The sequence below is a fragment of the Gavia stellata genome, chromosome 3 (assembly GCF_030936135.1).
Source record: "Gavia stellata isolate bGavSte3 chromosome 3, bGavSte3.hap2, whole genome shotgun sequence".
Taxonomy (NCBI): Eukaryota; Metazoa; Chordata; class Aves; order Gaviiformes; family Gaviidae; genus Gavia; species Gavia stellata.
In genome coordinates, this window is record NC_082596.1 from 40,681,879 (window position 1) to 40,698,561 (window position 16,683).

The window sequence follows — 16,683 nt, forward strand, 5'->3', positions numbered from 1 at the left end:
GGTTGATTTCAAGTAACTATTAGAAGACTCAAAACTACATTTTAGAAATTAGCTGTCTTTTATTCTTGAAGTAGTTAGCAAGTTTCAAATGAGCAGTCTCTACAGGGTACTCAGGAAGCATGGTAGAGGAGTGCCAACATGGAGAAAGTTTCTTGGGTGAGGGCCAACTTAACAAATGCAAGCAGGCAAACTTTGTGTCCAGACTTGTGTTTCAGCTTATGCTGATGGATTTAATGTCCTTAGAGCTCAGGCACTGAGGCATACATTGCAGCAAAAATACTACAGTACAATGTGCTTGGCTTCATTTGCTGCTGTGTTTGATGTTGGAGGATTAAGGGGAGGGGAATGGATCAACTACCCAGGATGCTCTGTTAGGAGGAGTAAGTGAATTTGATTGTCGTCAGAACTAGATTGCCATATGAGTTCTGAAAAGCGTTTGGCTCCTGAGGATAACTGCTCTAAAAATAGACTTGGAGGAGAGCTTTCTCTTGGGTCTGGTTTCGTGTTCCCACTGAGCTGGCTTTAGGGAACTTGTTTGCTCCTGTTGCAAGACTACAGTGAGGATAAATTGTTTCTTACTCTGCCTTCAACATTAATTTTGGAGATATCGACACACTCACTCTGTCTGTGGAAACCGAGCACTAATGTTATGGCTGACGACACAGGTATAATCTTCACCTTTTTGTGAACAAATGGAAAATGCGTAGTTACAAATACCAGCTATGTCTGATTTTGTAATCAGCAAAATAACTGGCTTACTGTGGTATGTTGGTGTTTTCTAACCAGTTTGCTGTTCTAATCTGTGTTACAGGCTGCCTTTGTTCTTTTCTGATTAAATGCTCTCTGGAGTAGAGGTATTTCATGAGTTTATGGCAGGTGGTTAATTGTAACTTAGTTTTTGCCTGAGTAGAGTACACATTAACATAAGAGACATTGTTTTGTCTTCAAATATCTGACTTTAAAGTTAGTTTTGGAGTATGTGAAATTACTAGGTGTCTTTAACGTAAGCTAAAGTAAAAGGAAAAAGGTTTTCATATATTTTTATCTAGGTGTGACTCTTAATGCAGGGTGGGTGAGGTATAGTACTTTTAAAGATTTGCCATTGAGGAATAGAGCACACTTTAAGACTTTCTAATGTCTGCATAAAGACATCTGGTGGTGTAAGCACAGGCTTACCAGATATGGCAAGTGACCTACTTCTGACATGGCTGGCAGCATGTGCAGGGTAAGAGCTTGAATTGACAATTACCTGTCTGGAGTGAGCTCTGAGCCAGTGTCAGTCCTTGCAATGTTTTGTTCTGACCCTATGTGTACGGTTACCTGTGCAGACCACAGGTAAATTTTATTTTACATAACTTCCATTTGTATTAAAGTATCGCCTGATGAAGCTGCTGTGGTTGAATTCTTAGCAGAATTTTTCAAGAGTTTTGAGAATAATTTTTGTACGAGATAGGCCACAGCATAAAAACATATCTTTGTGACTGTTGTGAATTATGTTTTCATAGCAGAATCTGTTTTTGAGGGATTTGCATGAAACAGTATTTTAGACTGGAAAAAATATGAACAGCCATGATTACGTAAATGTCTGTCTTTTTTTTTTTTTTTTTTCATTTTCCTGTTCTTTTCTATTAATAAGTAAAGCCCCTTTCTTCAGAGGCAACTAGCAGTAAACAGTAGAAAACAGTAAGGTAAATGAGTAAGTGTGAAATAAAGTAACATTCTCTTTTCTGTTTGCCTCTTCTAATACCTAGTTTGCTCTAGAACAAAGTTGTAACCTGGAATCATTTAGAATGTTTTTGGCCTTAAGGTTTCATCTTAAATATGTACAAAGCTTCCGTTGCGTACATTGGAACACAGAAGTAGTGAAGTTCTGCTGTTACACAATATAATTGTTTATTTCTGAATATTAAAATTTCTAGCTCAAGAGTACATTAAATAATTTTCACATGCAGTTGATCATATTTCTGAATGTACTGGCACATGCTGCTTGTCTTTGCCTCTGTTTTCAGGCTACCTGTACATCTTTCCCACCAGAGAGGTGGTATGATGAGTTATGTATATGGACCTTGCACATATGTAATTACGGTACTGTGCAAGTAGCAAGCAATACATGCCTGATGTGAGGCTAAGTCATCTTGGTTTCTCTCTGGATATTGTTGGACAGCCTGTACCAAGGCAAATTTTTGTTTAGTATAGAAAAGAAACTAAATAGCTGCTATTTGATCTTTGTATGGAGTAGTCTTAATAAAAGAATATTTTTTTCAATAAAATGCTGAGCTGAGTAAAAGCTGACATGAGTCAGGGTTTTTTTAAATTGGTCTGAACTCAGTATATAGCACAACGAATGTAATAAAAGGTTTGTTTATTACAGCTGTGAACCTGATGGCAAGCAGGGTCTGAAAGTACAGAAATAAGTCAGTCAGTCACAAATCTCATTGCTCATTTTTCAGAGCTACTCCATTTTATTCTAAAAACCAATCATGTTGATATTTAGCTGTTGAGAGTACTTTTTGTCTGGAATTCTGAAGGTATTCACGTAGTGAATCTCTGCTTGATTCTAAGCAACAGGGAAGATATTTTTTAGTTGGTAGAGAGTCCGAACTTGGACTCTTACCCTTAATATGGTTTAGATTTTAGTATTCTTAGGCTATTTGAATTTTCATGTTGATTCCATGAACTAATTCAACTAGCTTTGAAACTTGCTACAGAAGAAATGCTTTTCTTCCAAACTGTTTCTGCTGGTCATATTGCCCTCTGGTGGCAGTTTGAGAACTGTTGGCACAAATGCAAAGCATCTCAAAAATGTTAAGCTCTGTATAAATATACACTAAGGGGAGGAAGGGGGGATTTCCAACTAAGTTGTTAAGACAAATTACATGTTGGGTTTTGGTGTTTGGTTGGTTATAGGGCTTTTACTTAGATAATCATTGAGCTTCCCACCATAATTCACAGTAATATGAAAAGCAATTAACAGTGGTGAAGTTTAAAAAAAAACCAACAAACTAACAAACAAACAAAAAAAAACCCCAAAAAACCCAACCAAACCACCAACCAACCAAAAAAAAGTCTTACTCAAATGTCTTGTATTCTGTGTAGTCATAAGAAACAAAATTTATAATTATATCCTCAGTCATAATTTTATAACTCATACAAATCCATTTTTCCTGCTTGTTTGCCTTACTTTAACAGAAACTAAGCATGGAGGAAGCAAAAATGGAAAGAAAGAAGGCCTCTCTGGAAGCTCATTTTTCACCTGGTTTATGGTAATTGCTTTGCTGGGAGTTTGGACATCAGTAGCAGTTGTCTGGTTTGAACTTGTGGATTATGAAGAAGTCCTAGGTAAGAATTTTAAATCTTAAAACACTTCTAATAATAATTATGATATACATTAAATGGAGGCCATTTTAAATTTCTAGATAGCTGAATTGACTGCTGCGGTGTTTGCAAATGACCTACATGATAAGAATAGGCAATGCAGTTCAAAAAGTACATTTCAATGCTGAACTCTATTATGATGTTAAAATGGGAGTCTCATAAGACTGGGAAAGGTTATTAACATACTGCATTTATTAAAGAGTTGAAGCAATCTCCAAGGATAGATCTGGATCTGTTTGTAACATATATACTGTAGTTCATTTGAAATGTCAGCTAAATATGCATTGTGTCAGTTTAAGCTCTCAGAAACTTGCAGCAGTGGCTGAAAGTGGGCAGCTAATGTTACCACTCCTCTGATGGACTGTGTTGCCTATAGAGTCAAGAGAACTGATCAGTCATCCTCTCGTGAATGAGCTGTTGAATGACCTCAGGATTAAGTGTGTAAGGGTGATAATTGTATCTCAATATGCCAATGTTAAGATAGTATTGTTAATGTAATATCTAAGGGTGAAAATTAACGTCTCAAATTTCAAGATGTATGTCCATAGGTAGAGCTATTATCCCTGATCTTGTAGGCTTCAACATGCACTTCTGCAAGCTTTACAGCTTTACGAGTGTGTTGGTACGTGCTTTTTTGATCTGGACTGATTTTAAGAGAAGCTTCTGGTTTGAAACTTAATTGGTTCTAGTGATGCAAATAATGGTTTCTGTATTTTTACCATGCATGCAGCCAAAGCAAAGGATTTCCGTTATAACTTGTCAGAGGTTCTACAAGGTAGGATATTGGAGAAATAAGATTGCTTTACAGTTCCTTGACTAAAAATTTTGGTTTACTTTTTTATGTTTTTAATTTTTTAGAGAATTACTATTCTTCTACAATGACATGAAACTCAGTCATTTCTCATCTGTCTCATTCTTCATGGTTTTGAAGATGATACAATTCTTCTTATTTCTAGAGAATTACATGTATTCCACCAATCTGTTGTGTTTAACCATAAAGCGATAAAGATCCTTTCTAATTGATTGCTTCCACACAATGGTCATGGCCTTATTTTTTGTCTATTCTAGACCCAGGTCTGTACTTTTTCTTCCACAAAACTGTTTTCTAATTTTCTAAGTACCATATTAAGAACTATATTTCATTTATTTTAATGCAATCAAGTTCTGCATCCATTTAGAGAATGGCAAATTTAGTAATAAACTGGCAGACTATAAGGACTTAGAGTTCTTCTGCAAACATTGTGCAGATTTTCAATCTTATTAAAAGTTAAGTCTGAATTTTATCAAAACTGATTAGATAGCGCTCTACTCACTTGGTGATCCCAGGACACTTCTAATCCTGGATACCATGGTTCTATGCTAAAAATTCTTTTTGAATAGAAAAAAGGGTTCTCCTTTTGCTTATACTTACAGCTGGTAGAGCTGCAGTTTCAAAAATAAAAGTGAGCAGTTTGATGTATTCACCTATAGTCACCTATAAAAGGATGGACAACTTTTTTGTCTGCAGTGAATGTTACACAGTTGTTGATAAAATGATGAACGTTTTTGCTTTGTCCAGAAAGTAGGTTGCTTACCATCTATTAACTTGGCACTAAAAATTACATACCTATCTTTTTTCCAGATAATTTAGAATGGCAAGAGGCATATAATCAGAAAACAAACCATGATTATTTGATTAATTCTTGTTTTATTATTTCTTTTCCCTCAAACATGTTGAATGTTCCTTGTGAACTTAGGTTTATTCTGAGCAAAGTGTTTTCACATAAAACGCATCACTTAATTACAGATTTGTTTAAAATCTGCGAGCACCGAAATAAATGTGTGGAAAAAAGACTAACTTGTGTTCAGTCTAAAATCTAGGCAATGCAGAAAGGAACTTAAAATATTTGTAATATTTTCCAGGAAATTTAAAACGTGGTTAAGAAGAGTATGGCTAAATCATTAAAAAAACCCCTAGCATTGACAGTTAACCTTCGCACATTGAAAGCACTGTGCTGGAAACAAACTACTGAATCCCTAATTCTTTCCTCTTCCTCTCTTTGGATTTCTAGGGAAGCTTGGGATATATGATGCTGATGGAGATGGAGATTTTGATGTGGAAGATGCTAAAGTATTGCTAGGCAAGTACAAATACAGGTGGAATAATTATATAATTCAGTTGTCATAGTCATGTTTGGGTTTTGTTTAATGTCAAAACAATATTTCTGTTTTGTCATAATTGAAGAACTTCATTTAATTGTGGTGGGTTTTTTTTCTTAATGCAAGTAGGATTGTGTGTGCAACTTGTTGGAGCAAGTTGTATTCTTTTTCTTCTAATATAGCAATGTAAGTGGAAAGCACTTAACTTCAAAATAGTCCTGTAAGTAATTAGGTGCTGTTGACTGTTGAAAAGATGGTTGTGATTATTAATAAATTAATCAGATGCAGGGCTTAAGATGCTTCAAGAGTTAAAACATTGTTTATGTTAACATGTTAAGCCAGGTCCATTTTAAAATGACTTCCAACAGGCCTTTGTATTTCTTAGATGACTATTTGTTTAGCATATTTCTGTACTGTCTTTCCTCTATTCTGAGTTCTCCACAAGTCTATTCGTTTTCTTTGCGCTTCAGAAATCCTACATGACTTGGATTTTTCTTTGATGTTGAAACACTGGTTTTAGGCTTCTATTCCTTGTAGTATGGGAGAATGTCGTTCTGCTCACTATGTATCTTCAAAGAGAAATTTCAATCACTAGACATGCTTCATGATATTGCCCTTCTGCCTACATCTTCTAGCAGTTAAAGCACTACCATCTTCAGCTTCACAATCAAGCATTGGATACATATTTCTTGCATACCTGATGTTAGGTTTACTTTGATTTAATTGATTTGTTCAAATGTAAACCTATTCTAGGCACACAAACCTGTCAAATTAAATAAACAAAACAACAAATAAAACCCAGGGTGCTAAATAATAGCTTGAGCAGAGAGCAACGTGGAGTGTCTCAAACTAGTCAAAGTTATCAATAGGTTCATCAATATGTTATGGCTTGCTATTTGAAACTCATACTCCATAACAATCAGTTTATCATCAGTTTCTTTTTCCCCACTTATGTTTGCAGAAATAAGTAATTCTTTCGGGGGGGGGTTCATTTGATTAATCCCTTCATGGTTAAAGAAAACCCATGCAATCAAAATTACTGAACCATTTTGCAGTGGTGTGAATGTGAGAAGCACTCCAAAGAATCTCCAGTGCTCTGAATGACTTCAGAGCTACAAATTGGGCATTAATTGCAAATGGTGAATAAGATAACACTTTGTATAGTTACAATTCTAATCTTTCTCTATTACGTAGTGTATAGAAAGTGGATATCAGTCTCTTGTGGGTCATATTAGTTGGATTCAGATTGCCAAGGTGGTAGCCAGAAACACACTGCTGCTTTGTTACATCTGTGTTTTATGCAACTCGATATAGCTGGGAATTCTGCCAGTACATGACAGTGTTTCTATTATAAGCTTGTCTTAACATGCATTTAAACCTTATACTTGAAGTGTGACATTAAAAGGTCACAGATGAAAAGTTATTTTTATTATTTTTGAGTACTTGCTTAGAAATATGATTTAATCTCATTAAATTTTAAGAATATTTTCTGCAGTACAAAGGAAATGGTAAATTTTGAGAAGTTACATGATATTGATAAAAATTATGAATATAAATATATACTTTTTTGCTAACTAGCATATAATATTATTAACTGAAGTTCCCAGTAAATTATTGTGCTTGTTTGTATTTAACATTTAATAGGAACTAAAAAATGAACACCACTATGCAGACTAAAATTATTTCATTGATACAGAAACTGGAAGACTAGATTCCCTCTTGAGGAGTTTGTCTTCCAGAATTAAGTCTTTGTAGTAAAGAAAACCAGATAGTAAGTCTGTATTCGACTGCATTAGGCTAACTTTCTAAATATTGAATGCATAGCTCCTTTTATATTTTATTTATGAGGATTTTGTTAGTGCATATGCTGTGTTTGAAAACTTGTTATTTTCGGGGATTTTTCTTTGGGTCAGAGTACCATAACAGCAAGTGGTTTCTCTGCTAATTTAATACTGACTTAAAAAGGAGATACTACTGTTTGATGTTTAATGCTAGGAAGTCATATACTTTTTTCTTTTCTGTTCTGTAGCTATTACTAAACTACTGTATCTTGAAATTGTGGCATGTACAGTGGTTTAATGTTGTCCACTTCCATAATCTTTGTAGTTTTCGCTACAAATGTAAAGATTTAATTTGTATACTAATGATAAATATATTTTAAAGTTAATTTTGATTTTGAGAAATGCTTCTATCAGCATGAGTTTATTTTATATGTCAAAGAATGGTTTAGTAGCTGACAACTTAGTATTTTTTTGTACTACTTGGGCACACCTGAATAGAAGGATTAAAATCTACTGTTCTTGTACATATAAGGTATTATAGGGTCTGTTCTTTTTATTTATTTGTTCCTGCTGTTCCCAAAAGAGCGCAAAGAACTAAATAATGTTGTTTTAAACACATATACTGCTTCCTTACTCTTCTCGTTCAGCAACCAGTTGAATTCCAAATTTAGCAGTTGACCTAACTAGAAAGCCGCAAGCAGCCTTCCACAACTACACTTGTGGAAGTGTAAATCAAAGGAGTTTTGATGATTAAGTTCTCTCGAGGTATTTGTGTAATTTCAAAAATGGTGTGCAAGAAGTGTGTTCTTCCCCACCCCACCTAAAACCTCGCCAGCCAATCAGCCTCAAATATTTGTTGAGTTAGTTTTGTATCCACTTATAAAAAAATTATTCAGGGTGGAAATGCAAACTTTTTGAAGCTAGTCTGCAGTTACCTTGCAGAAATGCAAACTTTTTGAAGCTAGTCTGCAGTTACCTTGCAGATTCTTTCTTTTTCACAGTTATTTGTGAGGTTCTGTTTACTGAATTCCTTTTGGTAATGGGAAGAGAGGCTTCTTAATTTGCTCCTTTGAGGGCTGTTGTTATGAGTAATTCACTTCCCACTTCTTGTCCACCTCACTCTGATTGTTCTTTGAAGGAAGTTATTCTTCTCAGGAGGAGTGCTATACCTCTGTACTTGAGAATTGAGTACAGAGAAACAGTGGCTTTAGTAGTATTACAAAAAAATGCATGTATAGGGAGTACCAATGTCTGTTGTAATAGAATCTTTGGAGCCGAGCCTTTTTTTTTATACTTCAGTCCTTTTTAACAAGCGACAATACCCTGAGAAATTCTACTTAAATGGTTGCAGTAGTTAGTACAATTTCGGAACTGCAGCTACAGGAAGTCATCAATATATTGTTCTTGTGCATTTAGTTCAGAGTAGTCCGGCTATGCAGAAAATAGAAAAAAAACTCACCCTAGTGTATCAGCAAACAATGAGTAGTAAACAGACTCCAAGCTTCTGTAAAACAACTTTTTTTTCCCCTGGTTCACACATAGTAGAAAAAGATGTTTGCAAGCAGTGGTAAAAAGATTGCACATTCAGAGAATCTGTAGTGAGATAACAGGTATTAAAAGAATGCTTTTGTACGGTTCAGCTGCTTGGGATAAGTTTCATACTCTTCTCTATTTTTCTCACATTCTACTGTAGCACCTTCAAATATTAAAGGCTTGCATATGCTCACCTTTGTAAAAGAGATGTTTGCAGGCTTTGTCTTGTTAAACGAATGTAGGCAAGCCCTCCGCCCCATTGGTTGGTAACACTATTGAACAGATAAAGATTTTGACTCCCTCGATCACTGTTTGGTTTAAATTGTAATGTTTAGACTTCTCTTGAAATAAAATAGTTATTTCCTGTGAGTTGCTGATTTAGCATGGCATGGCTGCCTGATTGAGCAGTTCCATTTTTGTCACCACTTTCGGGCATTTCTTACTATGCTCATGTGTGCTTATCGGTATGTGAGTTTTACTTTGAAAAGCAGTTCTTCTCAATTATGGGGATGAATGAAGACCAAAAATAGTTTGAGTATTAATTAGTTTGGTGGGTTTTTTTATTTTAACTCTTTCCAAGAAAGAAAAAAGATAAATATATGAAAAAACGTGTTACTTGCTGTAACTCAGGCTGAAGTGTCTTTTTTTTTTTCCTTTTTTTTTTTTTTTTTTTTTTTTACCCTTAGCTTCAAAGGCCATTATATTAATCTTGGATATTTTTTGTAAGGAATTGTAAAGAAAGGTTTTGGGGTTTCATTGTTCAGTGTTTTTTGTGGTAAAGACTATAAGACGTATTCTTCCCATTTTCTGTGGTTCCCTTTGGTGTCCTAAACTTTTCAAAGAAAATATGCTGCTGTACTCTATGTTATATTTTATAAAGATAATTGCCCAAGAGTATATTCTTGACTTAGTGCAAGAACAGGGACATTTATATGGTTCTTCACATGCTTACAGAAATGCTATCTAAACCCTGGGGTCTTTTGTGAGTGGTGTTTTGGTTTGGGGTTTTTTCTTTTTTTTTTTTTTTTAATGCCAGATTCTGACAGACGAGAATGAAACAAATATCTATTACTCTGTGTTTATAACTTAGATTTATATTTTTTTTTTTTTTTAGATTCAGGTTTCCATTCTTAAATTGAGATTTCATTCTTCAGTAAATATACTTACTTTGGTTTATGTCTTTACATCTTGCTTGGTCCAGATTTTGAAAACAAATTGGAATAATGACTGACTACGGTGCATAAAGTTAAGTCTATAAAATTTAATTTTTATAGAACTAAGCCATGGAAGAAGTTGGAGAGGGACATTTGTAATACCTTGATTGCCTCCTGGATTCAGTTTGTCATTTTTAAACCTTTGGGCTATCCAGTGAAAAAATTAAAGAGAATGGCTGATCACTCAAGTAGAGGTTCTGGATACCCAGGTACAAGGATGTGGAACATCATGGACTTGGAAGTTTCCTCAGAATTATCATTGATACTCTCACTGTGTGCTGTAAGAAAAACATGTTGAAATGTGTTAAATGTCTCTGCCATGAACTCCTCTATCTTGAATGTTTCATTAACCTGCACCTAATATTGTTTTGTAGTCTGCACGTGCAACATGTTCACTTAATTTTATGTCTCAACAATCTGTCTTCACCCTTAGCCCACTTTTCTGCTTCGTCTTCCAACGCAAATGAAGGTTTGTTCTGGTTAGAAGTGGGAATTCCTCCCTCTCCTGCTTTAAAGCTTACCAATAATAGACGTTTGTCATTGCGTGATCATTCTGTTGATCTTTTCCCAGAACAGAAAAGTCAAAATGTTATATAATAATAACTCTAAAGCAGTGGATTTTAATACAAAAAAACAGGGGGGGGGGGGGGGGGGGGAAGAGAGCATTAATCATGGCTTATTTGTATTTTGCAAACACCAGTTAGATCAGTGGGTCTCATAGCCAAAGATAGCAACTCCTGGTTTCAGAAAGTTTAGAAGTGACGAGCTCTTTTTTTGCTCCTCTGGCTATCTCTACTTTAGCTGTCTTTAGCGTGCTTTAGATTTTCTATGTAACAATACATATATATACCCTTTATATTGGCTACCTATTCATTTTTATCTAGTGTTCTGTATATCCTCAGGTTTGGAATTAATTCCTGAGGATCAAGTGTATCATGTCGAATATATATCATAGAAAAAAATATTTGAGAAGCATGTTAAAAAAACCAAGCAAACAAACTGCAAAACAACCCCAGCAATTAGAGTCCTCACTTCTAAGCAAAATCAAAATTCTGCATGGTAGAATAATTGTTACCCTTAACAGTATGTCTGTGACAAGTTTGTTTAAATACGGTTTGCTTTTAAATGTTATTCTCCGCTATCAAATGCAAGCTCACAAATTTAAACATGATGGTTTAAAAAAAAAAAAAAAAAAGGCAAATTGAATGATTTTAAGTAGTAGAGGATTCCTGTTAAACAATTGTCTGAAGGTAAATGCTGCAGCAAGAAAACTGAATATAAATGGATTTGGTTTTAGGACTAGGAAGAAGGGAAAGCAAAGCAAAGCTGTTGCCTTTTTTTTAAGATTTTGGCATAATATTCTGCATGTTTATTGTCCAAATTATAGTTTGTACTTTTGAAAGTTTCAACTTTCTTAACATTTTTCTATTTCCTAATTAGCATTCCTGTAAAGACTGCTGTCTGTGACATGAGATGTCTTTCACAGATCCTCCTTTTACAGTTTCCTCTTTCCACCTAACTGCTGTCTCTTTTTTTTCCTTCCCCCTCTCTCTCTCTTTCCTCTATTCTTGTGTAGGCCTGACCAAAGATGGCAGTAATGAAAATATTGATTCCCTTGAGGAAGTCCTTAATATTTTAGCAGAGGAAAGCTCTGATTGGTTTTATGGCTTTCTCTCATTTCTCTATGATGTATTGACTCCTTTTGAAATACTAGAAGAAGAAGAGAGCGAAGCTGCAGATGATGTTGATGGTACGTCACAGAATGAAGGGGTTCAGGGAAAAAAGACTTGTGTTATTTTGGATTTACAGAACCAGTGACTGAGAGACTAATTTGATTGGCTTTCGAAAATATCCATGAAACCATCAGTCTTAATATAACAGGAATTTATGGCATTGAGGGGAAACTCCCAAATGGACGCAATAAAGATTGAACTAAAGTCAGCCATGTGATGTAGTTTCGCTAGTTGAAAGCCTTTCAGTGACTTTTCCATTTTCGTGACAGGATGACAAATACTACGCAGTTGTGTAAATATGTAGAATAAAATGTGTATCTGCAGTTGTGTAGTTGGTTTCTGTATGTGCTTCAATTTGTGCATTTTGTGCACAAAGCTTACAAAGCTAAGTGTAATAACCTCTCCTGTTAACACTGTAACATTTGTCTTTCTAGCAAACATTAACTGAAGCGTTTTGTAACAGCTTTAATTGTAAAGTATTCTGGCATGACTGCATTATGTAAATACATATTTATATGTTAATCCTTAATGTAAACATGACAATGATAATTCTCTTGTGAAATATAATTTTAATAAATAATTTATTTTGTGATTCACTGATTTCTCAGGTAGATTCTTTTTACCTGTTCAAATAAAAGCACTTCATTTAAAAGTGCTTGAAAATCTTACAGAAACATTTATTTCTAAGTTAGCTAACGTCTGTTGTATTCAGAAGATATGATGTCACTATATGGTTTATTCCCACTGATTTGTCTGTTTTCAGTCATTTTTTTAATATAACAATCATATCACAAAGGCTGTTAGAAATTTGTTTGAGTTTTTTTAAGGTGGGCCTTTTATGGAAGTGGGAAGCTGTGACTATGTATTTCTAATGTAATACTGAATATATTAAAGACTAATTGGAAAATAGAATGTAATGTCTTCTATTCCTTGCTAAATTCAAGAACTTAATGCATTTTTGCAAATTTTAATCCTTTTCCCATGAAACTGTTTAATGACAGTTGTTCCAAAAATATTTTTCATGTACATGAATTCTGTCATAAAGTTATTGGTATAGAAAGGGGAGTTTATAATTGTGTTCTGCAGTTTGTTTCCTGGACTAAAAGCTGAAACTGAGCTCTCGTTTTTATGCATGAATAGCGTACTCAATCAGATTATTATTAAAATTATGTGAAATTGTCTATTGTGATGCCTGCTATGCTTAAGTTTCTATCTATTTCCTATATAGAGTTTATACTCACATTTTAACACTAGTGGTTGCAGGCTGAAATTTTAAGCTGTTTTTGAATTAAATGCATTTTCACTTTCTATGGCATGGCAATTTTAAAGCAAGTTAACATGCCAGTTTCAAAAAAACCTTTCATTAAATCATCCACTTCAGGGTTCTACTCAATCTTTAAAAAGTAATAAAAAAGAAAAAGTGTTAGTGTTAAGCAAGTGAAGTGTTTCAAAAAAAAAAAAAAAAGTTGTGAAGTGTTAATACTGCTGCTTAAGATTTACAAATTAAATAGAGCCACATAAACATTAGTAACATTTTCTTCCAAATATTTGAGGATTAGGTTAGAAGAAAGTTAGTAACACGTCAATTTAATGGGTTTTAGTATGAGATATATGAAGCATAAGGCAAATAAAAAGAACCAACCCATACATTATGAAAATAAATGCTAATAGATCTGTGGAATATTACTGAGAAGTTTCTCAGCAAGTGGAAGAAACTTGCAAAATATCTAAGACATAGGAAATGAGCAACCTTGGTTTGTTTTGTTTGTTTTTTTTTTTCCTCTTTAGAAGCAGATTTGAATTAGAAATAAGAGTTTCATCACTTTTGTGGGATAATAATATCTCTCAGTATGAATTAGAAAAATTGTCATGGAACATTGAATTCTATTGTAGATGCTTCAGTAATGGAACTAGATAGCCAAGAAGAGGAGGAAAACATCTACTATGAGAATTCTGTATTACAAAGTTTATACCAAATAGTTAAAATACACATTTCTAATCTGATGAAGTTTCAAGTGAAATAGAGGTAATAGATTGCTTGAGCCATGAGAAAGGTACAGGCACTGAAATAGATAATGGTCACATCAGTTTAACTTGGGCTAGGGAGTTGAAATGCAGGCCAAGAAAGTTCTGATTTAATATCATGGAAGTTCCTTGTTGATTTTATTAAGTGTGTGGGAATAAAGAATTTGTAGGAGGAGAAAAAGGGGTAGGGAGGGAAGACCTAGGGGAAATACTAACAGTAAATAACTTTCTAGAGTGTTTAGTTTATGGAATATAGGTTTTTTTCCAGAAGTGTTCACTTTTGCCTGGTGGTGTTCCTGTTGAGTTAACAACTAAACCCTCGCCAGTGGTGAGCACAGCTGTCAAAGCTCTCCTAAAGTTTGGGATAGAAGAGTTTGATTTTAATGAATTGCATTAATTGTTGTGATTGCAAGCAGGACTTGGCTAGTAAGGGTTAGATCAGCATGGCCGTTTTTTGAAAAGCATTTTAACAGCAAAAAGGTTAAGCTGAGTATGATATGTAAATAAGTAAGGAAGACTGAATTGTATCTCAACTCTTGCTTCTAAGTCCACACAGAGTTTGAAATTAGTTGAGGAAATTGAAACCTAAATTTTTAGTTTGATTTATGGTGACTATCAGTTACATAAAATACAGTCAGGATATTAATGTTTTAAAAGAAGTCCAGAAAACTTTTAAAGTGGTTTTAAACTGTAGGTAGAAAGCTGTAGCAGCTTTGTCTTCTGATATTATTTTAGAATAATTATTTCGGAAGGCAAAGCTGCTGGTTTTGACCTACAGTTTTTGGTCTGAGAATTTAAAATAGGAGCCAGTTAGTAGCAAACCATGTTTTAATAAGGAAAATATATTGTTTAAATGGTAGGCACTTCCTAGGTTTTGTAGCTAGTAAAGAATGAAAATTTAGTGATTTTATGTTAAATTGAACGCGGAGCTTTCATCAGCTACCTTCATATTCCTTACAGGTCATTTATATTGCGTTTTACAGAGCTGCAGAAGTAAATGTCTGTGACCTGAAGTTGTAGTCTTCCAGTTTGACCATCATTTTTAGAAATATGTAGAATGTTTTGCTTTTTCATTTTCTAGTGTTGGTAAATGTTTGATATTCTAACTGCCAGTCTTCAGCATACTTTTACAACCTTTAAACAAAATACTGCATTAACCTTTGTAGCATAAGCTCTTGCTTGCTTTGTTGTGATAGTAGTGTAAAGAATTTGTAGGGAAAAAACCCCTTAATACCGTATATCTGAAATGGCTGAGAACTTATGGAAGGTTTGAACCCCAGATTTCTGTGACCACTTTCAACGATATTTAATTTGAAAGTAAGACAGTGTTTTATATGGGGGTGGGGAATCACAATGCTCATAATGTATACAATAACTTAGAACTGAATAGAATAAACAGTAAATTGTTTGCATATCTGTTGAAATTCCTATTGCAACTTTTTATTCTCCTCAAAAAATTAGCTGGTTTGAGAGCGTGTTCAATATTTCACTCTTGAAATTTGTTTCAAGGTCAGTGAATAAGTCTTAGCACCTGTAGGCTTCATTTTATGGTAATTTTGCAGTATTAGTTAGTCTCCATTGGCTGGCCTTAGAAGAAATTGATTTTTTTTATGACAGTTATTCATATAGTTTACAGTTGGATGGAAGGGTAGAAGAAGAATGCATTGAAGCATTAGAAGGATTTTCATTGCATTTCATAGTAGTTAATGGTCAAATGGGGGAAAATAACGCTGATACTTTAAATATAATTTGATTAATATTTGAGAGCTGGGGAGAGCTGTTGCGTACGGTTCGGTCATTTTGGACAGATGCATACTATTTTCCCTATTCAGTTGCCATCAGTTAAATAGCTATTGTAATGATGGCACAGCAGCATGAATTAAATTAAATACTGTCTTTCGTATGGTCAGTTAGGATGGATTCCTAAAGATGAGGCTAATAAAGGCAAGACTTGCTTGTTGGTTTCTTGTATCTTATACAAGATGCAACATACACATCTGTGACTTCAGAAAATGCTTTCTGCCCTGTGTCTCTGATTTGAATTTTTCTTCTGCGATTTGGCAATTAAATAAGCAAGAGATATCTAAGCAACTTACTGAGAATATATTGGGAGTATTTTAATTTTTTATTATGCTAGTTGTATGAATTAAAAAAGCTCTCTTGCATTTGGGAGGGTTACAGGCTTTGGTATGCCTGGCAATCTGCATACAGGTAATGAGTTCAGTTTAAGGTAAGTGGGTGCTAGCCTTCTGTCAGTAAGCTATTTTGTTTAACAGAAAACCTTGTATATACAATGTAGCATATTATAAATGCAGAATGATAGTAATAATTATGTGCAGGTGCATATGCAAACAATCATAGCTTTTTCTGACTTGCAGTTCTGCCGGAGAAGGAAAACAAAAAGGAGAGAAAAAAAAGTTAATAATGTTTTTGGCTTACAGATTTGCATTTCCTTTTTTAGTTCTGCAATTTTAACATCTTTTGCTAATTTTCTGTGTGGTGGAGGAGGTTTTTGGTGGGACCTCATGAATTAAGGCAAGAGCCTGAACACAAGCCCTGATATTTAAAGTTTGACACTTTCTGTTATCCAGGCTTTGCACAAATTGCAGCAGGGTAGCAAGTTCTGTCTGTCAGCTGCTTAGTGCTAACCTTGACCGTATGCTTTCTATGGTAAATGTGAAGTAGCCTCTTCCTTTTTCACATGTAAGTGGATAAGCCACATTAATTAGCTTACATTTGTTGCATGATGCTGCAGGTTAAAAGGCTTTATGCAGGTAGATGTTGTGGTGAAATTGATTTATAGGAATTTTTTCAAGTGGCAAAGCATTTTGTATAGCAAGGATATTAAAGTGTTCAGTATTATTAAATGAATAATATAAAATT

The 16,683-nt window shown here is 34.3% G+C and overlaps 1 protein-coding gene across 1 annotated transcript in view; it reads left to right on the forward strand.

Annotated features, from left to right (window-relative positions):
• The first annotated feature begins 441 nt into the window (after positions 1-441).
• The window catches only part of ASPH (aspartate beta-hydroxylase), a 98,677-nt gene continuing 82,435 nt past the window's right edge, over positions 442-16,683 (forward strand). The window contains exons 1-3 of the mRNA XM_059836293.1: positions 442-665; positions 3,190-3,339; positions 5,427-5,495. Of these exons, the coding sequence (XP_059692276.1) occupies positions 650-665; positions 3,190-3,339; positions 5,427-5,495 (235 nt within the window). The 5' untranslated portion in view covers positions 442-649. The remainder of the gene's footprint in view (positions 666-3,189; positions 3,340-5,426; positions 5,496-16,683) is intronic.